Source organism: Poromitra crassiceps (assembly GCF_964638095.1).
Source record: "Poromitra crassiceps genome assembly, chromosome: 5".
NCBI lineage: Eukaryota > Metazoa > Chordata > Actinopteri > Beryciformes > Melamphaidae > Poromitra > Poromitra crassiceps.
The window spans coordinates 38,456,545-38,482,287 of record NC_139642.1 but is presented as its reverse complement, the minus strand read 5'-3'; the positions used below and the strand labels follow the sequence as shown (position 1 = coordinate 38,482,287).

At 42.6% G+C, this 25,743-nt stretch overlaps 4 protein-coding genes and 2 pseudogenes across 6 annotated transcripts; all 6 read left to right on the top strand.

Moving 5' to 3' along the window:
• On the top strand, nucleotides 1–25,286 carry cldnj (claudin j). Its single transcript, XM_083637492.1, has 3 exons — nucleotides 1–71; nucleotides 23,933–24,231; nucleotides 24,527–25,286. The coding sequence occupies exons 2-3, from the start codon at nucleotides 23,960–23,962 to the stop codon at nucleotides 24,894–24,896; spliced, it is 642 nt and encodes a 213-aa protein (XP_083493618.1). The 5' UTR covers nucleotides 1–71; nucleotides 23,933–23,959; the 3' UTR covers nucleotides 24,897–25,286.
• On the top strand, nucleotides 1,881–3,068 carry cldna (claudin a). Its single transcript, XM_083637759.1, has one exon. It carries the CDS (start codon nucleotides 1,994–1,996, stop codon nucleotides 2,615–2,617), a length of 624 nt encoding a protein of 207 aa, XP_083493885.1. The 5' UTR covers nucleotides 1,881–1,993; the 3' UTR covers nucleotides 2,618–3,068.
• Nucleotides 4,793–7,324, top strand: LOC310777427 (claudin-4 pseudogene; annotated as a pseudogene). Its single transcript has one exon. The product of its transcript is annotated as a claudin-4 pseudogene (transcript).
• cldnf (claudin f) lies at nucleotides 10,019–11,341 on the top strand. The gene has a single exon (XM_083637757.1). The coding sequence runs from the start codon at nucleotides 10,128–10,130 to the stop codon at nucleotides 10,863–10,865; it is 738 nt and encodes a 245-aa protein (XP_083493883.1). The 5' UTR covers nucleotides 10,019–10,127; the 3' UTR covers nucleotides 10,866–11,341.
• Nucleotides 12,301–13,554, top strand: cldne (claudin e). The gene has a single exon (XM_083637758.1). The coding sequence runs from the start codon at nucleotides 12,386–12,388 to the stop codon at nucleotides 13,013–13,015; it is 630 nt and encodes a 209-aa protein (XP_083493884.1). The 5' UTR covers nucleotides 12,301–12,385; the 3' UTR covers nucleotides 13,016–13,554.
• On the top strand, nucleotides 20,061–21,472 carry LOC310777426 (claudin-4 pseudogene; annotated as a pseudogene). Its single transcript has one exon. The product of its transcript is annotated as a claudin-4 pseudogene (transcript).
• Nucleotides 25,287–25,743: the final 457 nt, after the last annotated feature.

The following is a 25,743-nucleotide window of genomic DNA, read 5'->3' as shown; positions in this document are numbered from 1 at the left end:
CTGCCCGGGCAAACATCAGGAGAAGGCTGCAGCCCTCCAACCGTCCAGGACTGACATCACATCACTGCAAGGTCAGATCTCACCCAATCTCCTTTTCCCTATTTTGCCTCCTTTTAAGTGATTCTCAGTGAGTGTCTGGATAGGATTCATAAGAAGAAACACAATTAGTCACTCACAGACCAACTTGTTTAAATTCTTCATCAAGTATTTCGGTGGGCATTCTATAGCTGTGCCCAACATGTTGTTATTGTGTGAATTGGGTTATTCAGTTAGGGCACATTGTGTACTTGATTATCTGTATTTCCGCTATGAGTACCGTAATTGGAAATGATTGATGGAGCTGTTGGCATGTTTACCCAGGTATCTGTAGCCTGATATTAAATGTGTTTATCAGTTAGTGATTTGCAATTAAGAACAACACTTTTCATTAGAATTTCGAGAAAGATTTTCTGATGAATTTAATGTTGACAATTATGAAATATTGTATGGTTTTAGCGGAAGCCACGAATTTGACTTTTACCATTCTTATAAAACTTTCTTACAAGTATGTCTAAATTTAGTTATGCATAGCCTATGAGCATCAATCTCCATACTAACAACCTAAGATGGGATTAATGTAGACACGTTTATAGCTGATGTTTGCTTATTTCTTATATTGAGTATTTCAATATATAGGGGCGGCTGTAGCTCAGGAGGTAGAGCGGGTCGTCCACTAATCGCTTTGGATAAAAGAGGTCGGTGGTTCGATTCCCGGCTCCTCCAGTCTGCATGTTGAAGTGTCCTTGGGCCAGACACTGAACCACAAATTGCTCCCGTTGGTGTGCCTGCACCCTGCGTGGTAAGCTGCCGCCATCGGTGTGGGAATGGGTGAATGTACCTATGTACTGACTGTAAAGCGCTTTGGATAAAAGTGCTATATAAATGCAGGCCATTTACCATTTTTACTATTTACCATATGCAAGGTGTGACAACTCATGAACCATATTCTGGCATTCACTGTTTTACATTTTTCTTCAGTGATTCTGTGTAGTGTCATTGGCATGATTGGGAAGGTATCATGGACAAAAGTAGTTTATGTATTCTACCTTTGTCTAAAAGATCTGAAACTTCCACATCTGAAAAGATCAGACCTGACCTGGGGTTAAAAGTGATCAGACAACACAAGGCAGCCACATTCTGACAAGAGGACTTTGAAAAAGCATTCTAAAACCAAGCCTCAAGACATCCTTACGTTCTGTTATAAAAGGCTTTTGTTCAGTTGCAAGTATAGATGCCTGGAAACAAATCTCAAATGACAGATGAAATTACTATCATAAGACCTTCTTTGTTGTCTTGGGCTGACATCAAAGTAAAAAGTACTTATTTGCCACTTTACAAGCAAGTAATCACTGTTGAGTGAAAACCTTGTAACTCCAACTCCAGTTTCAAGTTTTAACAACAACTGAAGGGCTAATTTATTCCTCTATGGGTAGAGAGAATTCTACAGTCCTTGGGTTAATGAAACCTTTTCAAAACTAATTAGATCAACTAAAATGTATCGTCATCATCATCACCCTCATCAAGCTAAAAAGAAGGCTGTGTTTCATAGTTCCTCAAAAGTGTATATGTTGGAGATACAAATCTGTTTGCGGTTGCTATATGACGTATAGTGTAACGGAAAGAAAATGTGCAAAAAAGAAAACAAGACAAAAAAAGCGACATATTGACTTTAGAGGGTGTGGCTGATGGTTGTTTTTCGGCTGTGAGTCACAATGTGGCTATTCCACCTGCAACGCTTACTGACGAGACAAAAACTGACATGATGCCACATGCTCCGGGGTGGGAGGGGGGGTGGCGGCAGTCACGTCAGAGTAGCGTATATAAAAGACCTGCTCCAACCTTCCCTAAACATTCACACTTGGGGATCTCTCAAGCAATTGACATAACTGACTTTCAGAGACACAACTTTCGGATTTCCTTTTTGGACGACTGTGCAAGAACCTTTTGAGGAGACATGGTGTCTGCCGGGTTTCAGATGTTGGGCACTGCCCTGTGCATTATCGGTTGGATCGGGACCATCGTCGTCTGCGCCCTTCCCCAGTGGAAGGTGACAGCCTTCATCGGCCAGAGCATCGTCACTGCCCAAACCACTTGGGAGGGCATCTGGATGACCTGCGTGGTCCAGAGCACAGGCCAGATGCAGTGTAAGGTTTACGACTCCATGCTGGCTCTGGCCAAGGACCTCCAAGCTGCCCGCGCCCTTACCATCATCGCCATCCTGATTGGCATCGTTGGCATCCTCTTGTCCATGGCAGGGGGCAAGTGCACCAACTGTGTGGAGGATGAGACCACCAAATCCAAGATCGGTGTGGTGTCTGGCATCATCTTCATTATCGCCGGTGTTATGTGCCTGATCCCTGTGTCCTGGACGGCCAACACCGTCATACAGAACTTCTACAACCCCTTGATGGCGGGTTCTCAGAAGAGGGAGCTGGGTGCTGCCCTGTTCATCGGCTGGGGGGCTTCGGGCCTCCTCATCCTGGGTGGTGGACTGCTCTGTGCCAACTGCCCTCCCAAGGATAGCTACTCCGCCAAGTACTCCGCTGCCCGATCCACTGGACCAAAAGACTACGTCTGAGGAGGAGAATGCCGATCGGAAAGGCGTGAGAGACTGAGATAGACTTGTGCAGACTATTGACTCAAATGATGTATGATCCACGGATTTGATTCATACTGTCACATAAAATGTGATTTGTATTGCACACTGGTTTTGATTTCACATTTTGGTTTGATGCTTATATGTTGAGCTTCAGCACTTGAGGAGATTGTGCATCGCTACTGAGATAAAGAGATGTGCACCACACCCAAACAACCAACGGTGTGCTGTGAATGGACCGAGTGAGATAACGCTCTATCAGTGGGATTAATAATACATGCTGCACTGTAATACATTGCAATTCTTTCTCTGTGTTTTGGTTTTCACTGTAAAACATTTCATTTATGCCTTTTTTGTTAACACATTTCATTGCTAGGTGTGTGCATGGCAGTTGTTAAAAAAATCTGTAAATAAAATTGTATTTTTTCCCAAACTTGAATTGTTGCGTTTCATATGTGCTTGCAGATTTCCTAACATGTTGCAGTTTACTCCGAGGTAAAAAGAAAAAGAAAAAGAAAAGATGTGAGGCAGGGCTTTGTCCTTGAATCACACATCCCTGAGCAAATAATAAGACAAGCAAATAAAGTTTTTTCTTTCAAATTCGCTCTTTTTTCATCCCAACAATCGAAAATCGAAAATAAAACCTCATTATGTATTGTAACTTACCCTTACATTTCATTTATCACTAAACAAATAAAAAATCTCTGATTATTACATACAGAGTAAAAATGTTTCAAATGTACTGTACAGTCAAAACATGAAATGACTGCACAGGTAACTAAATACTTTAACAACATATAATCATAAAAAAGATAGGCTTTCTTGGCTTATAGTTTCTTTTTCTCTTTTTTAAGACCAAGGACAGCAATAAAAGTCAGTAGTGTAGTACAGTAGTGTTGTTGTTGTTAATACATTTGTCCAATAAACTCAAAAAAACCTTAGAAGTTGTATCTTAATGGAAACATAAGCCCCATTTTGCTTCTGTAGAGTATGAGGTTGATGTTTTTCATCATCGTTCTGAACAGTCCCTGCTGTTGGAGTCATTACCTGTACAACACTGCCCCTTGCAGTGCACGGGGCACTGCTTTCCTGTCTGTATATACTGTCCTATCGAATAAAGGCAAAAATCACCCCCCCCCCCCCAAAAAAGCTAACTTGCCTATCTTTTAATCAGAAATACAAGTTTCATGAACATACAGCAAAACACTTCATAATAACCATCATTAAGTAAATAAATTGATAGTTAATTAAATTTGAGTCATTACTTACTTTACTGTTAACAAACAATTACATGATCATTAATTATGTTTACACAGTATTAACCATTTACAAGTATTATAAACATCCGTTGCAACTTTATAATAGCCATCCAAATAATGTTTATAGATCTGTCCCCTGTGTCCTCCTCTGTCCCCGTGTCTTCCGCTGCCCCTTCGGTCCTCCTCTGTCCCTGTCTGTCCTCCTTGTTGCCCCTGTGTCCCCCCTGTCCCCTTCTGTTAGCAGGACACATGGGGGACAGAGGACAGATCTATAAACATTATTTGAATGGCTATTATAAAGTTGCAACTGATGTTTATAATACTTTGTAAATTGTTAATAAATACTGTGTAAACATTCATTATATGTCATTGTTTGTTAACAGTAAAATAACTATTAACTAAAGTTTAATTAACTATCAATTCACCATTTACTAATGTCTGTTATTCATTTATACAAGTTGAGTCCATGATAAAATATCCAGTCGTCGTCTTGAACCAGTGTGATATTCCCTATACAAGCATTTAAAACTGAGTTAGCTTTGATGGAAGGTTTGAAAAGGTCTGCATCTACAAAAAGCCAAATTTCTTCATTTTACTTTGTACGGACATGGAGCCAAACTTTGTACTCTGAAATGTGAATGTATCAGAGAATAAAAGACAGGCTGGTGAACAAGAAACTAGCTTTTTGTGTCTCTGACCTTGTAGCTTTGGTTTTCTGTTAGGTCAGCACACCTGAAGGTGACTGGGCCCGTGTTTGTGTGTACTGTAAACAAATGCTGGCAAATAGGAGCTGAGGACTGTGGTATCACACACCCTCATGTCGAAGTCCCCTCCTCTCACGGTACAATCTATAAATACTGTCCCACGTCATTCCGCCCATCTTTCTTCTTCCTGGGACTTGTGGATTTTAATGAGTGTGTGAGGAACAGGGCAGACAAGATGGTTTCTCAGGGGCTTCAGATCATGGGCATCTCGATGGCTTTGATTGGCTGGTTCATGGTCATCTTGGTGTGCGCCTTGCCCATGTGGAAAGTCTCGGCCTTCATCGGGGCCAACATCGTCACAGCGCAGACCATCTGGGAAGGCATGTGGATGAACTGCGTGGTGCAGAGTACGGGACAGATGCAGTGCAAGGTGTATGACTCCATGCTGGCTCTGCCCCAGGACCTGCAGGCCGCCCGCGCCATGATCATCATCTCCATCTTGATGGGAATCATGGGTTTGTTCTTGTCGATCGCTGGTGGGAAATGCACAAACTGCATCGAGGAGGAGCGATCCAAGGCTAAGGCGTGCATCGCTGCCGGAGTCTTCTTCATCATCTCGGGGGTCCTCTGTCTCATTCCAGTCTCCTGGTCTGCCAACAACATCGTCACTAATTTCTACAACCCGATGCTGATCTCAGCCCAGAGGCGGGAGTTAGGAGCGGCCTTGTACCTCGGCTGGGCGGCCGCTGCACTGCTGCTGATGGGAGGGGGGCTGCTGTGCTGGAATTGCCCCCCAAAAGACCACCATCCCCACTATGTACCCAAATTTACACCTGTGAGGTCAAGCGCTGCGCCCAGTCCAATCCAATATGTCTAAGACGTTTTGCACTTCCCTCATGGACTCATTGCAAAAGCAAAGAGAACTTTAATATTGAAGTGATACGTTTGCTTTGGCATATCGACATATTTACTTTTTGACAATATACTCATGGCTTGAAATTTGCACTTGCCACAAGCTGGATGATGGCAGATTTTGATTGTGGTTAAGAGCCTATACAGCATGTCTTTCAATTCTACTGGACATTTTAACAGGAATACAATTTAAATGCCTATTCTATTCTAAATTAAATCAGTTTTGGCTTCTATGACATGAAACCGGCTCTTGAAATCCTTAGTTCATACTTCATGTATCTCACAAAGGCTTTGTCTCATAACATTCACTTAAAGCTGCAGTAGGCAATATTAAGTCATTACAGGCCTGACAAAAAAAACAACCAATCAGCCGGTTAGCTAGATACTGTAACTAGGCAAACACACAAACAAGGGTCATTCAGGTTCTACTCTCTGCTGTTGCTATGGTGTACATTCCATTGATGTCTTTGTTTAAAACGACCTACTGCAGCCTATTGTTTTTTGTTTTTATTTTTTGCAAAACATTGATTTAGATCATCTGTTGCCTTCCAAATTCCACCTTTGTATTTGACTCACTTTATCTCAATCCTTTATATTTCTGTGTGTTTCCAGTGTTGTTCTGTTACTGTAAATAAACCATAATCTTATTGAATGATCACGTTAATTTTCTTTAAGACACTGCGATGTAGAAGTAGTGACAGATGGCAACTTTACCATAAGAGGCTGCCTGTTACCAGGCAGTTCTCAGTTGAAAGTCAAAGCACATGATGAGGGTAAATGGTTGCATTTTCTTTTCAAGATAATTTTTTTGACCTTTTTCCTTTAAAGGATAACAAAGGGACTGTAGGGAGAGAGAGAGGGGATGACATGCAGCAAAGGGCCACGGGACTGATTTGAATCCGGACCGCAGGCATGGGAAGCACTAAGCCTTTGTGGTGGAGCATGCGCTCTACCAGGTGGGCCACTGGGGCGCCCCAAATGTTTGCATTTTCATTAACAGATCCTATCACAATCAGAAGTGATTAAATGAATTGCCTATCACAGAGGAAGGTATTCAGAAATGTATTGGATATGCGTTGGCTCGTTCGGTCATACTTCAATAGCCATTTATGAGTTTCACTGCTCTCTGATGAGCTGCTTAAATAAGTCGTGATGGTTGTGCTGATAGGAAACAGGAACTGTGAATGACCTTTACCTTGAAGTTGTTTATGGCTCATTTGCAGCCATTTAAAAACAGCCATTACGCCCGACATATGCACCATGGTCCAAGTCTGTCATAGCTTTCTAAGCAGGCATTTTGCCATCGATAGGGACATCATATCCACACACAACATGACATCAGAAACTTCTGCAGTCTGACCTTGTTTCCTGAGTTGACCATGATGAACCCAGCAGCTCGTGGGAACTCGTCTTCAGGCTTGGGGAAAACATTTGCGTTGTGTGGATGTATTGCAGCTCGACGATCATGCTCATCATCCATGATGCTGAAGGGAATGAGGAAGCATGCATTAGTGTGGCGGAAGAAGAGGATATGCATATTTTATCAAGGTAGTCATTCCAGCAGTATTCTGAGCTGTCCCGCTTCCTAGCCTCGTGGTCATCGGGCGTAGGCATGGCTAGCCTCCAGATCAGCCACATGTCCACAAAGCTAATGAGGTCTCGTGGTTTCTCTATAACTGGGTCTAGGTTGAAGAGCTCTAACAACTTGCTCTTAACAGTCTTGCATAATATACTGTACATTCCAGAGTGAAAGGCACTCTACAACGTTGTTACTTTGTTAAATACCTTGTACTGCCATAAAGTGGATATTGATGTACAAATGTATGCCAGTGTTTTCTAATAAACACCTCAACTACATTGTGAATTCATTCAGAAATTTCTGACCTGAGAAATTACTGACCATAGCGAGCCAATGTTTGTTTCTCATGAACCACAAATTATCAATTATGAATCCCTCGGCCCAAAAAGTCCCAGAAATTATGTACTTTGCAGCATTGTAGGCCAAACCATTGAAAAGTTAATTTGCAACATAAGCGAGGGTAGCCATTTTGGATTTAGGGCTCTCAAAAAAGCTGCCCACATTTTTGTGAAAAAGGCGCTTTTTACGTTCATAGATGAGTCCAGTGAGAAACAAACCTCCCCTCTCCGCGGTCCCGGAATCACACGCAATGACCCAACTAATCGTTCTTTATTGTGTAAGCCATGGCAACATCAGGCTATAAGACTTAAACATTGCTTTCCTAACTTTGTCAAACAAAATGTAACAAATAATATATAGATATAAATATACTGAGTTGTTATTTATTAAAATAATGGTATTCGATACCAGATTGGCCCATTGTCACCATATCCAATATCAGTATCTGTGCATCTATAATTAAAAGTCTCTAAAACATGTCCCTTGTTTAGTTTGACTGACTTATAGATAGTATAGCTTATAGCAATGGTACAATAATAATCAGACTGACTGTCTAAGTAGCCTACATTTAGCCCAAATAGAATGTCATTTTAGGATTAGTGTTAGGAACAGAAAAAATAAAATATTTTGCAGAAAGAATAAAAACACGGTCACAATTAACTTTTATCTTTCCTCCAAAATTGTCACCATGGGATAGCAAACAAAACAGTGTGATGGAGCCGTTGGCGTTTTCACATGTTTACACAGCGATCCATTTATTATAGCATCTTGATGGAATCTGGTCACACTGGAAAGCACATTTTACAGGATGTGGGTGTTGACTTCAGTATTCAATATATCTTACAGTGATATGATCAAACTATTCCTACACTGACTCGAGCTGGACCAATCCAACCAAAACTCGACAACTGACAACTTTGACTTTTCTTTTTCAACCAGCAAAGCTTTAAAATGGCATATTGGGGAAAAGTGGTGCCTGTCCTGGGTTTTGTCCTCGCTGTCATCAGCTTTCTTGGAATAATTTTCATTTGCTTGCTCCCGATGTGGAAAGTGCACTTCAGTATAGCAAAGAAACAGATTATTTTTGAGGGCATGTGGGCAAGATGTGTGACGGAACAAAGTGGAAAGATGGAGTGTAAACAGCTTGTTTCTCTCACTGAGATATCTCCAGATCTACAAGCAGCCCGAGCCTTGGTCATCATTTCCATCTGTGTGGCGTTTATCGGCATCATCCTGGGCTTTGTCAGGTGCAAGTGTGTCAACTTTGCCAAGAAAATCAACGTGGCAGTGGCTGCTGCATTTCTTGTGGCTGGTTTCCTGTGCTTCATTGCTCTCTCCATCACAGCCATCGCTATCCATTTGGACAAAGATGACCAAAACATCGCCACTTGGGGTGCTGCACTCTATCTCGGCTGTGCCCCATGTTGTGTCCTGATCTTGGCAGGAGCGCTGATAAGTTGTGCTGTCTGTTGCTGTTCACCTCCCACCAAAAACCAAGACATGCACATTCTGGGACAAGAGCAACAGGCGGAGTCCATGTTGCAGTAAATCAGGACTACCAGGAACACTTACGACATGTCCTATTTGTGATGTTGCTGATCATAAAGTGCCACATTTTACTGTATGCTGTATTTGCTGTAAAACATCTATCTTTTTTATAAACCATTTATTTAGAAGTTAGCCTACTGTATTTGTCTTCCAACAGATATGTTCCACCTTACAGTATTTCTTAATATAGTGGTAATGACAATTCTAATCTGTGCATCCTGGTGGCTCACCTGGTAGCACACGTACGATGGAGGCTTGGTCCTTTGCGCGGCTGACGTGGGTTCGAATCCGACCCGAGGTCCTTTACTGCGTGTCATCCCCTCTCTCTCCCCACTTTTACTGTCTGCATACTGTCCTATCTAAATAAAGACAAAAAAACAATTCTAATCATGGTAAAGATCTCTTTTTCTCATAAGCCAAAGTGTCATGTCTAACTTGTTTGTGGCGTCATGATTTTGAGCTTCTGTGTTACGTTTTGTGTTTATTAAAAGCCAGTCTCTCTAATACAGCTGCCCTTGTTTAATTTGAATTATAGATAGTATAGCTTATACCAATGGTGCATAATAATCAGACAAAGTACATCAAATTTTAGCCCAAATATGAATACATCATTTTAGGATTAGTGTTAGCAGCAGAAAAAAGAAAATATTTTGCAGAAAGAATAAAGACATGGTTTACAATTAACTTTTAAACTTTCCTCCGAAATCGGGCACAACACCACCATTTTAAATTAAAATCGCTCCAGCAAACAATCTATTTGTGAATACAACAATTTGTGGTGTCTTGGTCAGGCGGTCATCATCATCATTCACAGTCAGTGCTGGATGGTTTCAGGATCTTTGAAGCCACCGGGAAGTGGAGAGATAACACCCCCAAAAGATCGTTAAGAGGACAAAAGCAATGCATTGTTTAATCATGCATGCGTGTGCCACGCCTCAACTTCTGTGTCTGAGTATCTACAGTGTGACGGAGGGAGGAATCTTGTTTGGCCAGAAGGACTCACCTGGTGACACCCCTCCTCCTGCACATTCTTTGACAAACACCAGTCGAGAAAGCTGTGTCATTTTGGAATAGCACAGAGCTCCGGAGAACCTGAGCTGTAAGCTGCGAGACATCTCTCTCCTGCCGCAGAGACTCATAACCTCTTTGCCATGGGGAGGATAGGCAAGGAAACGGCAGGTCAGGTCATCAGCTTCATAGGCTTGGCATTGGTGGGGGTGAGTTGTGGGGTCCCCCTGTGGAGAGTGACCTCCTACATCGGAGCCAACATCGTGACAGGGCAGGTCGTGTGGGACGGCCTGTGGATGAACTGTGTGATGCAGAGCACGGGCCAGATGCAGTGCAAGCTGAATGACTCTGTGATGAAGCTGACCAGGGACCTGCAGGCCTCCCGCGCCCTGGTCATCATCTCCATCGTCTTCGGCATAATCGGCTTCTTGATCAGCTTCATCGGAGCCAAGTGCACCAGTTGCCTGGATAAGGACGCGTCCAAGGCCAATGTGGTGATCGTGGGCGGCTGTCTCCTCATTTTCTCCGCTGTCCTGATCCTCATCCCCGTGTGCTGGTCGTCGGCCATCACCGTCACAGACTTCCAGAACCCCTTGACCATTGAGACAGCGAAGAGGGAGATCGGAGCCTCCATCTACATTGGCTGGGCGGCCGCCGGGCTTCTTCTGGTTGGTGGGATCATCCTAACCACGTCCTGCCCGCCTGAGAGACCCATGCGTGGATACCCAGGCTATGGACCACCACCCGTCTACCCATATGTAGGGCCAGCAACCTACGGCCCTGTGTATGCTCCCCCGCCTAGCTACACAGGAACAGGGTCATACATGCCCAGCAAGCCATACGCAGCACCAACCACGTACTCTGCCAGACAGTACCTTTAGACAAACTGAGTGAGACCCTCCATAGATTAAGACTCCGATTTCTGCCCTGATCTCTTCAGGAAGTTGTTTTGCATTGTTTTGCCACTGTAAAGTAAAAATTGCACAAAAAAATGCATTTTATTTGTTTCTGTTGGTATGTATTCCACTCCCTTGTTAGGATGTGAAAATCCACTCATGACAATCAATGTGACCTTTAATTAATTATTGTGAATCTGATAATATTGTGCTCTTCTTCTTGCTTTGTGCTCAGAAGTAAGAATCTGCTCTTGTCTTGAGAGGAATATTGTCAACATGGTAATGTGTAGTTGTACCGTTTTTCATGAGGATATCGGTCTTGATATTTTTCTTTCCTCAGTATACAGAACAGAACATTTTGTACATAGTGTTAATGTGTGTTGAGTATGTTGTCTGTAAATAGCTCATTTTCTATTGCAACAATTCAAAACTGTTTCAATAAAATATTTGTATTACCTGTATGTGCTTGTGGAGTCAATTACCGTATCATATTGGTCACTTTTCATACAAAAGCATACAATGAAAAATTACATGAAGGGAACTGAGCTGTGACCTCTCAGATGAAATTAAATTTATGTAGGGATTCTGTGTGTGTGTGTGTGTGTGTGTGAGAGAGAGAGAGAGAGAGAGAGAGAGAGAGAATGAGGGAGAGAGAGAGAGAGAGAGAGAGAGAATGAGGGAGAGATAAAAGAAAAAGGCCCATTTACATTTATCCTTTTGTAAATTCAGTAAGTCAGTAACTGTATTCTAAACGAATACAATTACAATCAAATTAGATCTATCTCTAAATCAATAATACTTTCATATCGATCCGTGTGTCATTTCCCTGTCAACTGAGCAGAACATATGACTCCACTAAAGTCTCTCAAGTGCAAGAGGAGAGGTGACATCCCTTGTGAAAATGAAAAAAGCTTACTATAGTGTTTGTAATACTCTAATTAACTTTGATATTGATCAAAATGAATGCTTCTCTTCTGATTAAATCATTGATAGATTAGTAGAAAGCTTTGGCAAATATATAAGTAGCGATGACACAAAAGGAAATGACTAAAAGCATGAAACTAGGAGCAATTGAAGGAAGCAACTTTCTGGTAACTTCTGACATCCGGTGATGACTCACACCCAGCCTCCTTTTGTTTTGACCCTGAAACCAGTGGTCAGACCTCCCCTGACCAATCAAACGGCGAGCATTGTTTGAATGAAGCACTTACTGCCTCTTTACGCAGAGCCGTTGAGACTGATGCTCATCTCATCGAAACTATTCTGCATCCGCGCATACTAATAATGTGAAGAATCCGGTTGGGCAGGAAAAGTACCCTATGCAATGGTTTCAGGTCAGGGGAGGACTTTGGCTCCACCCTTCAAACACTGCATCCTTATAACAGAAGACACTGTGACCAAAGTCATTAACCAGCTTTACCACTGAGCTGAACTGACTTGCTGCTGAAACACTCCACTTCCTTTCTGCTTCAATACGAGAGAAGTGACCATAACAAGACTCCGCCATGGTGTCAATGGGACGACAGATGCTGGGCTTTGCCTTGGCCATCATCGGCTTCCTGGGGACCATCATCGTGTGCGCTCTGCCCATGTGGAAAGTCACGGCCTTCATCGGCGCCAACATTGTGACGGCGCAGGTGATCTGGGAAGGCTTGTGGATGAACTGTGTGACCCAGAGCACAGGCCAGATGCAGTGCAAGATCTACGACTCCCTTCTGGCTCTTGGGCCGGACTTGCAGGCCGCCAGAGCGCTGGTGGTTATCGCCATCATCGCCGCCGCCTTTGGGGTCATCGTGGGCATCGCGGGCGGAAAGTGCACTAACTTTGTGGAGGACGAGATATCCAAAGCCAAGGTGGCCATCGCTTCCGGGATCATCTTCATCATCGCTGGTGTCCTCATCCTCATCCCCGTGTGCTGGTCAGCCAACACCATCATCAGGGACTTCTACAACCCCCTCATGACCAACGCCCAGAGGAGGGAGCTGGGGGCTGCGCTGTACATCGGCTGGGGCACCGCAGGTCTTCTCCTCCTGGGTGGAGGCCTTCTCTGCAGCTCCTGCCCGCCCAAAGATGAAAACTACCCAGTCAAGTACTCCCAGGCCCGGTCCACGGCCACCAGCAGAGCCTACGTCTGAGAGCTGAATTCCTCCTGAGAAAGACTGTAAATTATTTGATTATTTCTGAGGTAATCTTCCTCCATTGTGAGTTTCAGAGAGAGCCATAAGTTTGTGGGATCATGTCTCACATTTGTTGAAGGTGAACCACAAAGGGAGAGGAGCCTTTTAAAACAACAAATTCTGAGTCATTCAGAATACAATGGCTGAGGCAAGAGAGTGTTTTCTTAAGGAAGAAGAAAGACAGTACAAAGGTGTAGTGTCTACCTGCACTGAAAAAATCTTACGACATGAGACGATGACTGGACTGAATGAAAGCCATTCTATATTAAGCTTGTATCAAACCTAACCTTTTCTGTATATTAAGTAAATCTAACCTGTTAGGATATTCATACTCTGGAAGAACTATGATGGAAGGAAATATGTGTACAGTACAGACTGATATATATTGTGAATTGATTGTATAGTGTATTTTACAAGCATCTGTGTTCAACTGCAATATCACAAGACAGTTTTTTCATTATGATTGATTTTTAATTAAAACATTTACTTAATTGATACCTTATTGTCTAATGACTTTTTATGTTGATGAAGCTTATATGATATTGGCTAGTTGTTTTGTGTTGAATTTATATTTCAGGTATTTAGTTGGCACTCGTATCCAGAGCAATATAGATACAACAAAATATTTTAACTCTAGAATGAAAGTATGACAAAGAAGGAAACAACACTTGAGGAAAAAAGGTCAAAGGGATTTTTTAAAATATAGTTCACATTTTCTGATCTCTAATCAAGAACAGTGAATCTAAGGAATCTTTTTTGAAGTATTCCACAACATCCAATGAATTCCAATGACATTCTGATGAACATGACAGACTGAAACCAAATCTTCTCTGAACATCTTGTAAGAAGGGTTAAGGCAAAGGCAAAACTTTTTCCAGCCAAAGACCCGCTAACCTGACACAAATTAGATGACGGGCCCCCCTTTGATAAGATTTTGTCCCAGAGGACCCATCTGATAAGATTTGAGCTTTTTAGATTTTTTATTACAGAAAGTGTATGAAACCCATGACCAAAATCGTAATACATTCTGTCATTATGTCCCCCTGGAATCCCCTCAAGGACCTGTGGTGGTCCCCTGACCCCAATTTGAGAACCATTGGGTTAAGGAATGCACTCATGACCCAGTTACCCATAATGGGTGTCACGAGTGGGAAATTGGTGTGTTTTCTAATATGAATGTGACAAGTCAGGCAGCAGCATGACTGATCACATTCACATTAGAAAACACCATTAGCTGAAAAGAAAAATAATTCAAAGATGTCCCAGAGGAGAAACTGAGTTGTAGACGGTGCAACTGCAACACAGTGTACTCAAGCAGTTTGCTAAACCAGCTGAACCTGTTTTACAGTGTTGATGGCCAGCCGGTACTTTCTCATGGCATGTAGTGTCCCAGTTTCAGCACGTAGAAGCAATGCCAACTTATACAGCAAACAGCAATGAAAGAGTTTGAATTAAAAATGAGCCATTTGAAAAAAGTGAAAAGGTGACAGAATGAATGGTAGAGCCATATTAAGGGGGTTATTGATAATAATTGGTCACTTAAAGGGATAGTTCGGATTTTTTGACGTGGGGTTGGATGAGGTATTGCCACCAGTTATTGTACTACATGCAGACAGTAGAATGCAGCTGCCGCGGTCCCAGAGAAATGGAGACCAGCCGCATCAGGGAAGTAGAACTGTCTGTGAACAGGATCATGAGCAAAAACATTAAAAAACAACAAAAACATAAAATGCTTCCATACTGGTCACCTGAAGTAATCTAGAGCTTAGATCGGGTCCAAAAAACCAAGCATGACCCAAGCCTGTTCTGTTTGAGCCCAGCCCGGCTGGCTGTTTATCTAAACTATATCCATGTTGTCTGTTTAGTCTAATGAATACATAAGGTTTCAAGGTTACAATGTTATAACATTCTGATTATCATAACAAATATTACCCCAATTATATACATATTATATCTGACCACGAGTCCGCCGACCCAGGCCGGACTCGTGGTCAGAGGCCCAAGGAATTGTGGGGAAATTCCGGACCTACCCGGCCCCAGCCTGCAGGCCGGACTCGTGGGTTCGGGCAGAGAATCTAACCTCTAGCATAATCCAAGTCTCGACACACCCTGAGATGCCAAGTTGACTTGGAAAGACATAATTTAAACCCTGTTTTTAGCTGAAATGTTCACTGTACAGTAGCAGGCTACAGTAACCCCACCTAACATTCTTGCACCTTCTTGGAGCACCTGGCTACAGTGAATATTTCAGCTAAAATGTAAATGGTGTATTTTCAACTCAACTTGGCATCTCAGGGCTTGTGGGGACTTGGATGCTGCCAGGTGAGCAGTATGGAAGTTTCTTTTTTTAATAAATTGTCACGTGACTCCAATAGACTCAGACCTGCCGAAAGTCTCCTCAGTGGCCGTGGCCGTGGAAAACCATGAGCAAAACCCATGTGACAAAATGACAGGAAGTGAGTTGAAGTTGGGCCGTCTTGCTTGAAATCCCATCGTCTTTGTACTTATCTGACGTGGCCGGTCTCCATTTCTCCAAACTGGGACTGCGCTGGCTGCATTGTACAGTACTGCATGTAGTAAACTGACTGTCGGCAAGTAGCTCATACAACCTCGCGTCAAAAAATCCAAACTATCTCTTTAAGTTGGTTTTTGATCAAATAGGCTAACGCCTTTAACAGATTCGATCCTCTACATTTTACAGACAGTGAATTCCAAACTTCCTGTAATGATTGCTTCTCCTAAACGGATAGTGTTTTTGAATTGAACTCTTGTTTTCTATTATTGCATGTTAAAAACAAATCACATCGTCCACTTGTGAGGACAAACATGATGTCAGCAAAGCAGTACAGGCTGTTCCTTGTTCTCCTGTTGTTTTGTTGTTCAATGATTTTACTGTGTTGAATTTATCCTTGAGGCAGAGGCGTTGGCTGTTGCTGGGCCTTACTGCTGCAAAAAAATGGTAGCTCAGAGATGGAAGGCTCCTCATACTCTGCCTTTTGAACAATGGCCATCTTCAGCTGTGGACCTGGCTGTCATGGAGATGCCGGTGGCCCGTATGCATGGCACTAAAGTAGAAAATATTATGGCGTGGAATGCAATTGTTGAAGCCGTGCATGGGGACCATGGACATCGCCATGATAGCTAGAGTGCATATACTTGTGAGCTAATATCTTTGTGGGTTTGTGTGTGGGTGGGGGGCTGCGGGGAGGGGTCTTATGTTCTGAGTGAATCTGGTTGAGTACCGTATGTGCATGTATAGGTTTTTAGTTTTTTTCTTTGTCATGTAAAGAAAAATCAATACAAAATTGATTAAAAAAAGCAAAGCAGTACAGGATGTTTCATCAATGCAAACACACCCAATGTTGCAGTTTCACCTCACCGAACACACCCGATTTTGCTGTTTCACCTCCCTGTGAGATAGAGAATGTCCCTAAACCTGCTAGGCCATGATTACGGTAGTTGTTTTTACAGCTTTGGAAAATTTGGCGCCAAGTGTCTTTCAGTGTGGTACTGTAGTAGCAGAAATGGGAACAAATGCCTCAAAACCTATTTTGCTACAAACTGGAAAATGCAGCCCAGTCGGCAGATTAAAATGTCAGCATTGTATGTTTCTAGAATCCACAGAAATGTAAAATATGAACATTTCTGAACAAAAATATGTTAGATTTGACGTTTCTAGATAAATGAATAATTAACATTATGTCATAGAGTCTGGAGGTCACCTCCAGCAGTCATGAACGTCTGATGGTTTATAAGTAGGTCAAAGTCACACTAGGGAGAAAGGGTGGGACATGGTGGGCCTGTAGCATTTCCCACTTGCAACTTTCTCGTCACGAGACATCCGGTTCGACCATAAACACCCGGTTGGTTTAAACCATAAACCAACCAAGTTGCTTTTGTTGCCTAAACCCAACCACTGTTTTACTTGGCTAACCCCAACTAAAAGTTGCTTTTACTGCATAAACCCAACCATTGTTTTACTTGCCTAAACCCAACCAAGTTGTTTGGCTTGCTGAAACTTAACCAGCGATTCGAGCTGGGGCTCCCGCGACATGATGTTACCGGACCAAACCGGGCCGGCAGCTGTGTCACGGTAGCCAAGGCTCGCTACTGGGCCGAGTTGGTGGTGACACCAGGCCATGTCGGTAACGAGGCAGGAAGCAGCGGTGTCTCAGAGGCAGAGGCAAGGGAGGCAGTTACTTGGCCGAGCAAGTAACCAGAAAGAGACGGTGTCTGTGCTAGAGGACCCTCAGTGGTAGAAATGTTCATATTTTATATTTTCGTGGATTCTAGAAATGTACAAAACCAACATTTTATTCTGGCGATTGGGTTGCAAAAATGCTGAATATGTGAGCAAAATACATTTGATTTTTTTCCACTTTCAAAATATAGGCTTTGGGGCAGTGGTGGCATAAAGGTTAAATAAGCATGCTTGTCGTCAGTTCAATCCCCTGGATCGGCAGGATAAATCTGGGTGGGAAGCAGTCAGGGGCGGAGCGACCCTATCAGCCCAGAGGGGGCGAAGCTCTTAGGGGGGCCCCATCAAAAAAAAAAAAAAAAAAAAAAAAAAATTTTTTTTTTTTTTGAAGGCCAGGCCAGGCCGCAGGGCCGGTTCCAGAACAAGATGACTAGGGGTGCATCCTAGATAGGAAGGGGTGCAGATGCCCGGCCAAAGGCCGGGCATCTGCATGAAAAATTTGACATGTTATTTTACTAAAAATAATGCATTTGACCATCATTTCAAGTAGAATGATACCACCCAAGCAAGAATATTTCAAGTGTTTCAAGTGCTTTACTGAAATATTTGGACCATATAATGATAATACAATTATCTCAACCTTAAAAGGTTACATATAGGTGCCAAAAAGCCATAAAATCACATCAAAGAACAAAGAAAAACAACAACTATAATTCAAGTTTAAACAGTAAGTGTGCAGCTGTAGCATTTATACATTTTTTTACTTTTCAACTGAGCATGCAGACAAATAAGGGTGCAATGCATGCTTTTGCACCCCCGTAGAACCGGGCCTGCCAGGCCGCGAAGAAAAATGTGCCTTTTTTGCATGTTTGAATCGGTTTTAGCCATATTTAGTGGAATATCTCATTTTAAACACACCAATGTTATTGTCTATTGATTGAATTCCTCTCAGACTCACACCACTGACTTTATTAAATAAAGTCATTTTAAGTCACAACTGTAAAATAGCTGATAGCCCCTATATCCGAAAACACAATTTGTCACTCACTGAGCCAAGTAATATTATGTCCAAGAAAGACTACAGTGAAGCCACTTTACAGACAAGCTTGTTCTGAAGAAGAAAAATAAAAACACAGGTTGCCAGCCAGGTGGCCTGGTCTGCAAAAAAAAAAAAAAAAAAAAAAAAAAAAAAAAAAAAAAAAAAAAAAAAAATTTTTGATGGGCCCCCCTGACGAGTGGGCCCGTGGCGGCCGCACCCTCTGCCCCGGCGTACGCTCCGCTACTGGAAGCAGTGCTTGCCCCTCCCTCAATAGCACCACCGAGGTGCCCTTGAGCAAGACCCTTAACCCCACTCACTTCAATGGAGCTTATCAGTGGCCAGGAGATCACACACTGTGGTTGTACTGGTCAGCTTCCAGGTGTGAATGTGAACAGGGAACTCCTGAAAAAGAGAGCATTGCTTTCAGTGAGACTCCCCCTGGATAAATAAAGGTAAAAAAAAAGGCTACATAAATTAAAATTAAAAACCCATCAGAAGACCAGCAAGCTGAGAAAAGTCTCAATTCTTACTGTGCAAGCATTAAAAATAGATGAATCAAAACCAGGAAAGTGATTTTTTTTGTCATGCCCGTTAAGGATTTATGAAGCAAAATGGAAAATCATGGAAAACTGTAAGTTGTTGATGTCATGTTGATTTTCACTGAATAATCAATGATGTCACAGCACTGAGCTGATTGGACTATTGATCAGTCTACATCCGTTCATTAGTCCCTCTGTTCCATTGTTCCATACAAAAATGTTTATACAATTTCACTCATATTTCAAATCAAGTACACTCAGCAATCACTGACTGACCCAAGGGTGGAACTATGCTGAGCGGGCGATTTCCATAACTGCAGCCATGTCGCATCATCTCCAGAGTCTCCACCCTAGGAATCGAGCGCACGTAGTAAACAACTACACCTCCAAATTTTCAATTTGTGTGTATACATAATTAGCCTAGGGTTATCTCAGCTAGCATAGGCCTAGCAAATGATGAATCTACTGTCTGTAACGGTGCATTACAATTGGTGCCAATTGTGCAATTCTCTATATTCAAGGGTAATGAAAATAGTTGACCATTTAGTGATGGATATAGAAAACATGAATAGGCTACTTAATATTTAACTTGCTCCTGAAATCTTTTAACTCTTAGGCTTTACAAGTGCATCACATTGAATTGAAGGACTTCTCAGTGCAATTTTTACACTTTGCAAGTCATCCTGTGGGCCGGATTGGACCCTCTGGTGGGCTGGTTCTGATATTTGACACCCCTGATTTACACCCAATGGAAATACCACTCATCTCTGTGTGTATGTCCAGAAACAAATCACTGTTTGCCTTGAGCGTGTGTGTAGTGAATGGCAGGATGGATTCATCTCCCTCCCGCTCTTTACACACTTGTGTCCTCATTCTTTAAACCCCTATGTCAACGCTGTGTGTTGGTATGCCAAACAATCTGTGCTCTGCACAGTGCATTCACGCTGCTTACATTAGCAAGCTGCTGTACTTTCAGTCACATAATATCCTCTCTGCTTGTTGGGAGGGCGAACAAAACCCTGTGTAACACAATCCCCATTTTCGTCCCACAATACAATAAATCCCCCACCTTTATTGTTCCCTCACACAAAGAATCCTGCACAGCTGGTATTCTTTGGCAAGACCTTGACAGTGTCCTTAATAGCGTGGATAGCACACCTCCCTTTCTTCAGAGGCTCATAAACACCTGATCGGCTCCAAATATTATCTCAGAGAGAGAGTCGGAGAGCGAAGGCGATGGGTTCCATGGGGATGCAGATGCTGGGCAGCGCTCTGGCCCTGTTCGGCTGGATCGGGGTCATCATCGTGTGCGGCGCGCCCATGTGGCGGGTCACCGCCTTCATCGGCACCAACATAGTGACATCGCAGACCATCTGGGAGGGCATCTGGATGAGCTGCGTGGTCCAGAGCACAGGCCAGATGCAGTGCAAGGTGTACGACTCGATGCTGGCTCTGGGCTCCGACCTTCAGGCGGCGCGGGCCCTGGTAGTGGTTTCTATTGTCACGGGCATCGTAGGACTCCTCATGGCTTTCGCTGGTGGCAAGTGCACCAATTTCATCCCAGAAGAGGCAGCCAAGGCCAAGGCCACGGTGGCGGCCGGGGTGGTGGTGATCATCAGTGGGATCCTCTGTCTCATCCCTGTTTCCTGGACGGCCAGCATCATCATCAGGGACTTCTACAACCCTCTGCTGAACGACGCCCAGAGAAGAGAGCTCGGGGCGGCTCTTTATGTTGGCTGGGGCGCCGCGATACTGATGGTCCTGGGAGGGGGGCTGCTGTGTGCCAACTGTCCCCCCAAGGAGGACAAAGCTCCGTCTGTGAACTACCTGCTGAATAAGTCTTCAGGAGGACGCAGTAAGCAGGACTCCGTCCGGTCTTCTACTCCTTCAAAGACGTATATTTGAGACAAGAAGGCACACATGGAAGCCTGGTTGAGCCAGATTTTTGTCTTCAACAAGAAGCTTGAAGTTTAAGGACTAGCTGTGAAACACGAAGGAAAAGCTCCTGATAGAAAGGACGGATGCACAGACAGCACACTGTGAAGGAAAATGCACTTCATCCTTTAATTGTTACCTGGCAATCACACTTTGAATGACTTTATGAAGACACTAAATGATTGAGATTTCTGTAAATATTAATGTTCTTTACCATGGATAGTTTAAATAATGGTGAAGGTATTTTTGTTTTTGTTTTGGGAAAATTGTTAATTCCAACTTGAAGATGCATGTCAATTTAAATTCTGTGATGGCACCTTTTTGATATTTGTGATTTTATCACAATAAATGTCTTTGCAGTGCGAGTTTATCTAACACTCCTCTGGTTTGTATTCATTCAAAAAAATGCACCCATGGATATTTAAACCAAACACTCTAGAACCTGTTTGTCAGGTACTTAACTCAGAGATCACTATCCAGCCAACAAACATGGTGTCATCCAACACTGTTGAAGTTTGTTGCATACATTATATACTTGGTTTTGTAGGAAAATAATATAGAGATCTGGAATAAAGGAATAAAAAGGGAGGTAACAAAAGTGAAATGTCAGAAAAGTAATATTATAAAAAGAAGTGTGCTCAAAACGATGTTCTATAAACGGATATAAACGGATGTTAATTATCTTTTTTCACCTCAGAGCCTCAAATGAAAGATGGAAGTTGAGCTCTTGACTTAGATTCATGCTGGGAATGTTTTGGTTTGATTGGAGAAGTGGTCTGTGTTGCTGGTGTCGGCTGACTGTCTCACCGAGGCCTGTGTTGTGTTTTGTCATGTTATCAAGCTGGGGATCAGGAACAAGAGTGGGTCACGTTACTCCGTTCTCACAGGAAATGTCTTGAGAGCGTAGAATTGTTTGCAATGTCTGATGGTGACTCACATTGCCACAGGTGTTAGTGTTGTCTCAGTGATTTACATTTACTCCTCAGGCATTTAGCTGATGTGTGTACAAGGGAGTAAAGACAGAGGTTGACTACATTCAACAAATCAAATCTGATTCTTTATATTTAAAGGCTTTTTGTCCAACTTGGTGAGGCTGTTGGATTTTCAACAGTGTCTAATAACTTTGAGAATTATAGATATGCAAAAGTATTTAATTGATGTCTTCTGCCCCAATAGGAAGGATAGAACATTTGTGTGCTACCTGCCACAGAAATATTGTTTAGGGGAAGGGTGTCATCTTTATAAAGAGCCCTGTTGTTACTTTGAAGTTTGGGTTGGATCAGTTCTGCCTGCATTAGCTGATCTAACATTTTACTATTTTACTGTATTTTGTAATTGGCACTTGTCATATCTGAAAAGATAATTTTGTAATTTGTAAATGGCACTTTTTTTTTTAGGAAAACCAAAATACTTAATTTCATAAATGTATTTCACTGCGTAAAGCTACTTGAAGAACTCATTAGGCTACCATAATATGAGATACATGGGATTGAGATTAATGATATTAATTATCTAATATTTAGATTATTTTTTAGATTCTATTTTTGGGCATTTTCTTTAAATTGGATATGTGAGTAAAGATGGAGTGACGTGGGCTTTATATAGTACCGGGAGAAAGGCATTTGTGACGTCACCAGTGACGCCACTCAACCACGTCGACGTCACCCGGGCAATGGTGACGTCATCAGTGACGGTGACATCATCAGTGATGTCACTTGGGAGTTACACCCCCGAATGACGAGGGGCATGAACAGCATGGGGTGCACTAAATGATGCTGTAGAGGTCAGTCTTCCATGATTGAAATATAGTCAAGACAACACAAGATTCTTAACACATCTGTCTTAAAATTTACTCTACTATTCACCAATGTTCAATGTTCAAATCATCAATCAATGTTTACTCTATCTTTTGAAAATGAAAGGTTTTGACTCCAAAATGCTATATCCGATATCCCTAAAAAGGCTGCCTGGAAGTCATAAACACAGATGATTAAATACTCTAAAACTGTAGTATTTTGTAAGCTAAAATCTGAAGATGACTAACTTTAGTGTCATCTTAAAGCAGGTGACTCCTAGCCTAGGTAAACCCAGCCCCCACGTGACCTGCTCTCTGAGAACAGGTCTGAGAGCAGGTCACGTGGGGGATGGGTTTACCCAGGCTAGGTGACTCCCCCCACTCTCTTCAAAAGTGCATGTCTAATTTTTAGAATAAATCTCTTCACCCTCAAGCCTGTATTCTCAAAATACATTTGTTGCCTGCAGTGATGAGCCATTTGTTAATTAATTCCTTATGTATGTGTAATTTAGAGCAAGATAGCTTTGTTGTGCTTTCTGTCTCTGTCCCTGTATTTGGCAACATGCTGCTCCCTAGTGGCGTTTGCCTTCATGCACAACTCTGCTGTGTCACGGTCAGGGATGTAAGTCTATCTAATACTGAAACTATGACAAGCATCACATTCACAAAAGTATTCATGATGGAATTTAAAAAACAAAATTCCCGAAATGTTTATCTTATGACTGGAGTTATAGCAAATGACTTTGGCTTTACAGAAACACATCTTGATGAGTGAATAATTGTCTTTATAATGACATGGAAACACTATCAGCATTAGCACTGCATGTTGTTATGCCGACTGATAATCTTTAGTGCAAGGACAGCCATCTGGACGGTCTGCTCACATAGCAATGGAATAGATCTAGAGGTTCCTTTCTAAAGGGGAAGTGGGTTATTTGCTCTACAAAGTGTGAAAGATGAATAATGGAATGAGCAGTGAACAGCTTAGAGCTGATGCAGTACATTACATTTGGGTGATTAAAGACAGTTAAACTGAATGAAGCATATGGCAGAGCTGATAAGTACTGTGCTCGGCTTACTGACCACCTCATTAGTCATGACACACTTCATTACACAGGTTAAGAGTCTAATCTGTGTCAAGAATTGTTTAATTATTGTTTGTCTAACCGTTAGACAAACAATAATTAAACAATTCAGAAATTTTAACTACTTACTTTGGGGATAAAGGTTGTTTCCCACTTCACTAGGTACAGCATGTCGATTATGAACAAAGTGTATGTTCTGTATGTCCTATGGAAGCCCATGTTAAATGACCTCCTGCTGAGGATCCCGATGATCTCCTGCCCCCTGTCCTCTCTGTGCTCCTCAGGGTCTGAGACAGCGGGCACAGTGTCCCATGGCTGTGGAGGAGCTGGGCATCAGCCTGTCCATGCTGGGCGTTGCCGGGACCATCCTGATCTGCGCTCTGCCCATGTGGAAGGTGACGGCCTTCATCGGCACCCACCTGGTGGTGATGCAGGTGTTCTGGGAGGGCCTGTGGATGACCTGCGTCAACGAGTACACGGGACAGATGCAGTGCAAGATCTACGACGCCCTGCTGGACCTGTCGCCGGACCTCCAGGCGGCCCGCGGCCTCATCTGCATCAGCTTGGTGCTGGGCTGCCTGGGGTTTGTGGTGAAACTCCTTTTATTTCCTTTTATTTGTGTATAATTCCTTTTTCTTGTGGGTATAAACCTGCATAACTACCATGCAATACATCCTCCAAGGAAGAGGGGGCACTGTTGCTATTTAGCTGGCTTGCAGCATTCATTCTTCTTGCACTGCTTCCTGTATACTGTGGTTTATAAAGCTAGACCCGCAAAGGGAAGATGTAAGCAACCCGTGGTCACGTTTTCTGTAATAAACCATTATGCAATGTCAGTAAAGTACTCTTCAATTATTTAAAATATTATTTCACGACAGGTTCCTCATCTTCCTGCTGGGGGCGCGCTGCACCAACTGCCTGAGGCACCCGCGGGTCAAAGCCCGTGTGGTGCTGGGCTCTGGGCTCGTCTTCGGCCTGGCGGGCCTCACTACCGTGGTGGCTGTTTCCTGGACAGCCAACTCCATCATCAGTGACTTCTACAACCCACGCGTCCCTGAGGTGCTGAAGAAAGAGCTGGGGGCGGCCATATATATAGGCTTTGTGACGTCCGGCCTGTTGGCCTGTGGGGGGGCGGTACTGTGCACCAGCTGCTCGCCAGTGCCACAGCGGGCCAGGTACCCCTCCAGTGGGTACAAGCTGGCCAAGACACCCACAAACAGTGGCTACGCTATCAAGAACTATGTGTGAAGGGAGCAGGTAGAAATATCAGGCCAGGTGTGAATACTGAAAAGACGTGATGTCAGAGTATCTGAGATAAATGTAATCAAGTGTATGATATAATATCAGTGGCATGGATGTTATATTTACTCGATGCATTCTCTGACCAATACAGCTATAAGTAATTGACATTAATCTGAACATTCAAAATGGCTATCAGTCTAAATGAATTATCAAGTGGAATTCCCAGGTATCCTGAAGAATGAATTTGTTGCGAGTGTCCTAATAGGTTTTGAACTAGAAACCCTGTTCTTGAATCTGCATATATTTTCCATTCAGTAGAACAAATTTGAAATTTTAGTAACAACGTTTAGTCAAATTATTAAAAAATAATAAATTGGTCACATTTGTCACATTAAGTGGTTCATATGTTTTTGTGATTTACGTCGAGGAATTAATATGAATAAACATTTTAGTACAAACAAGTGTCAGTTGCATCACTATTCTGCAATGAGAAAGCTTATGGCTGAGAATGAGCAAACTACTTTTGTAAATTATTTATGATTTTTTTAGTCATGCTCTGTAATGGTTTGGTGTTTAGGCATCATTCAGGCCTTTTAGAAATTGGGGTGGAAACAATGATTTTGAGCATGATGTCATTGATATGATTCAAATGTAATACAGTATAGCTCTGTGTGTAAAACCTAAAATGGCATTTGTAGGCTCAAGTCAATCTATGGTGTAATTTGTAATTGTGTGTAATTTCTTGGTTAATACATTGTCTTAGATCTGTCTGCAGTATGTGTGTTGAGCTGGTATTGTTTAAGTTAATGTAAATATGTGATCTTTATTGGCATAGTAAATGTCACTGTTTTGC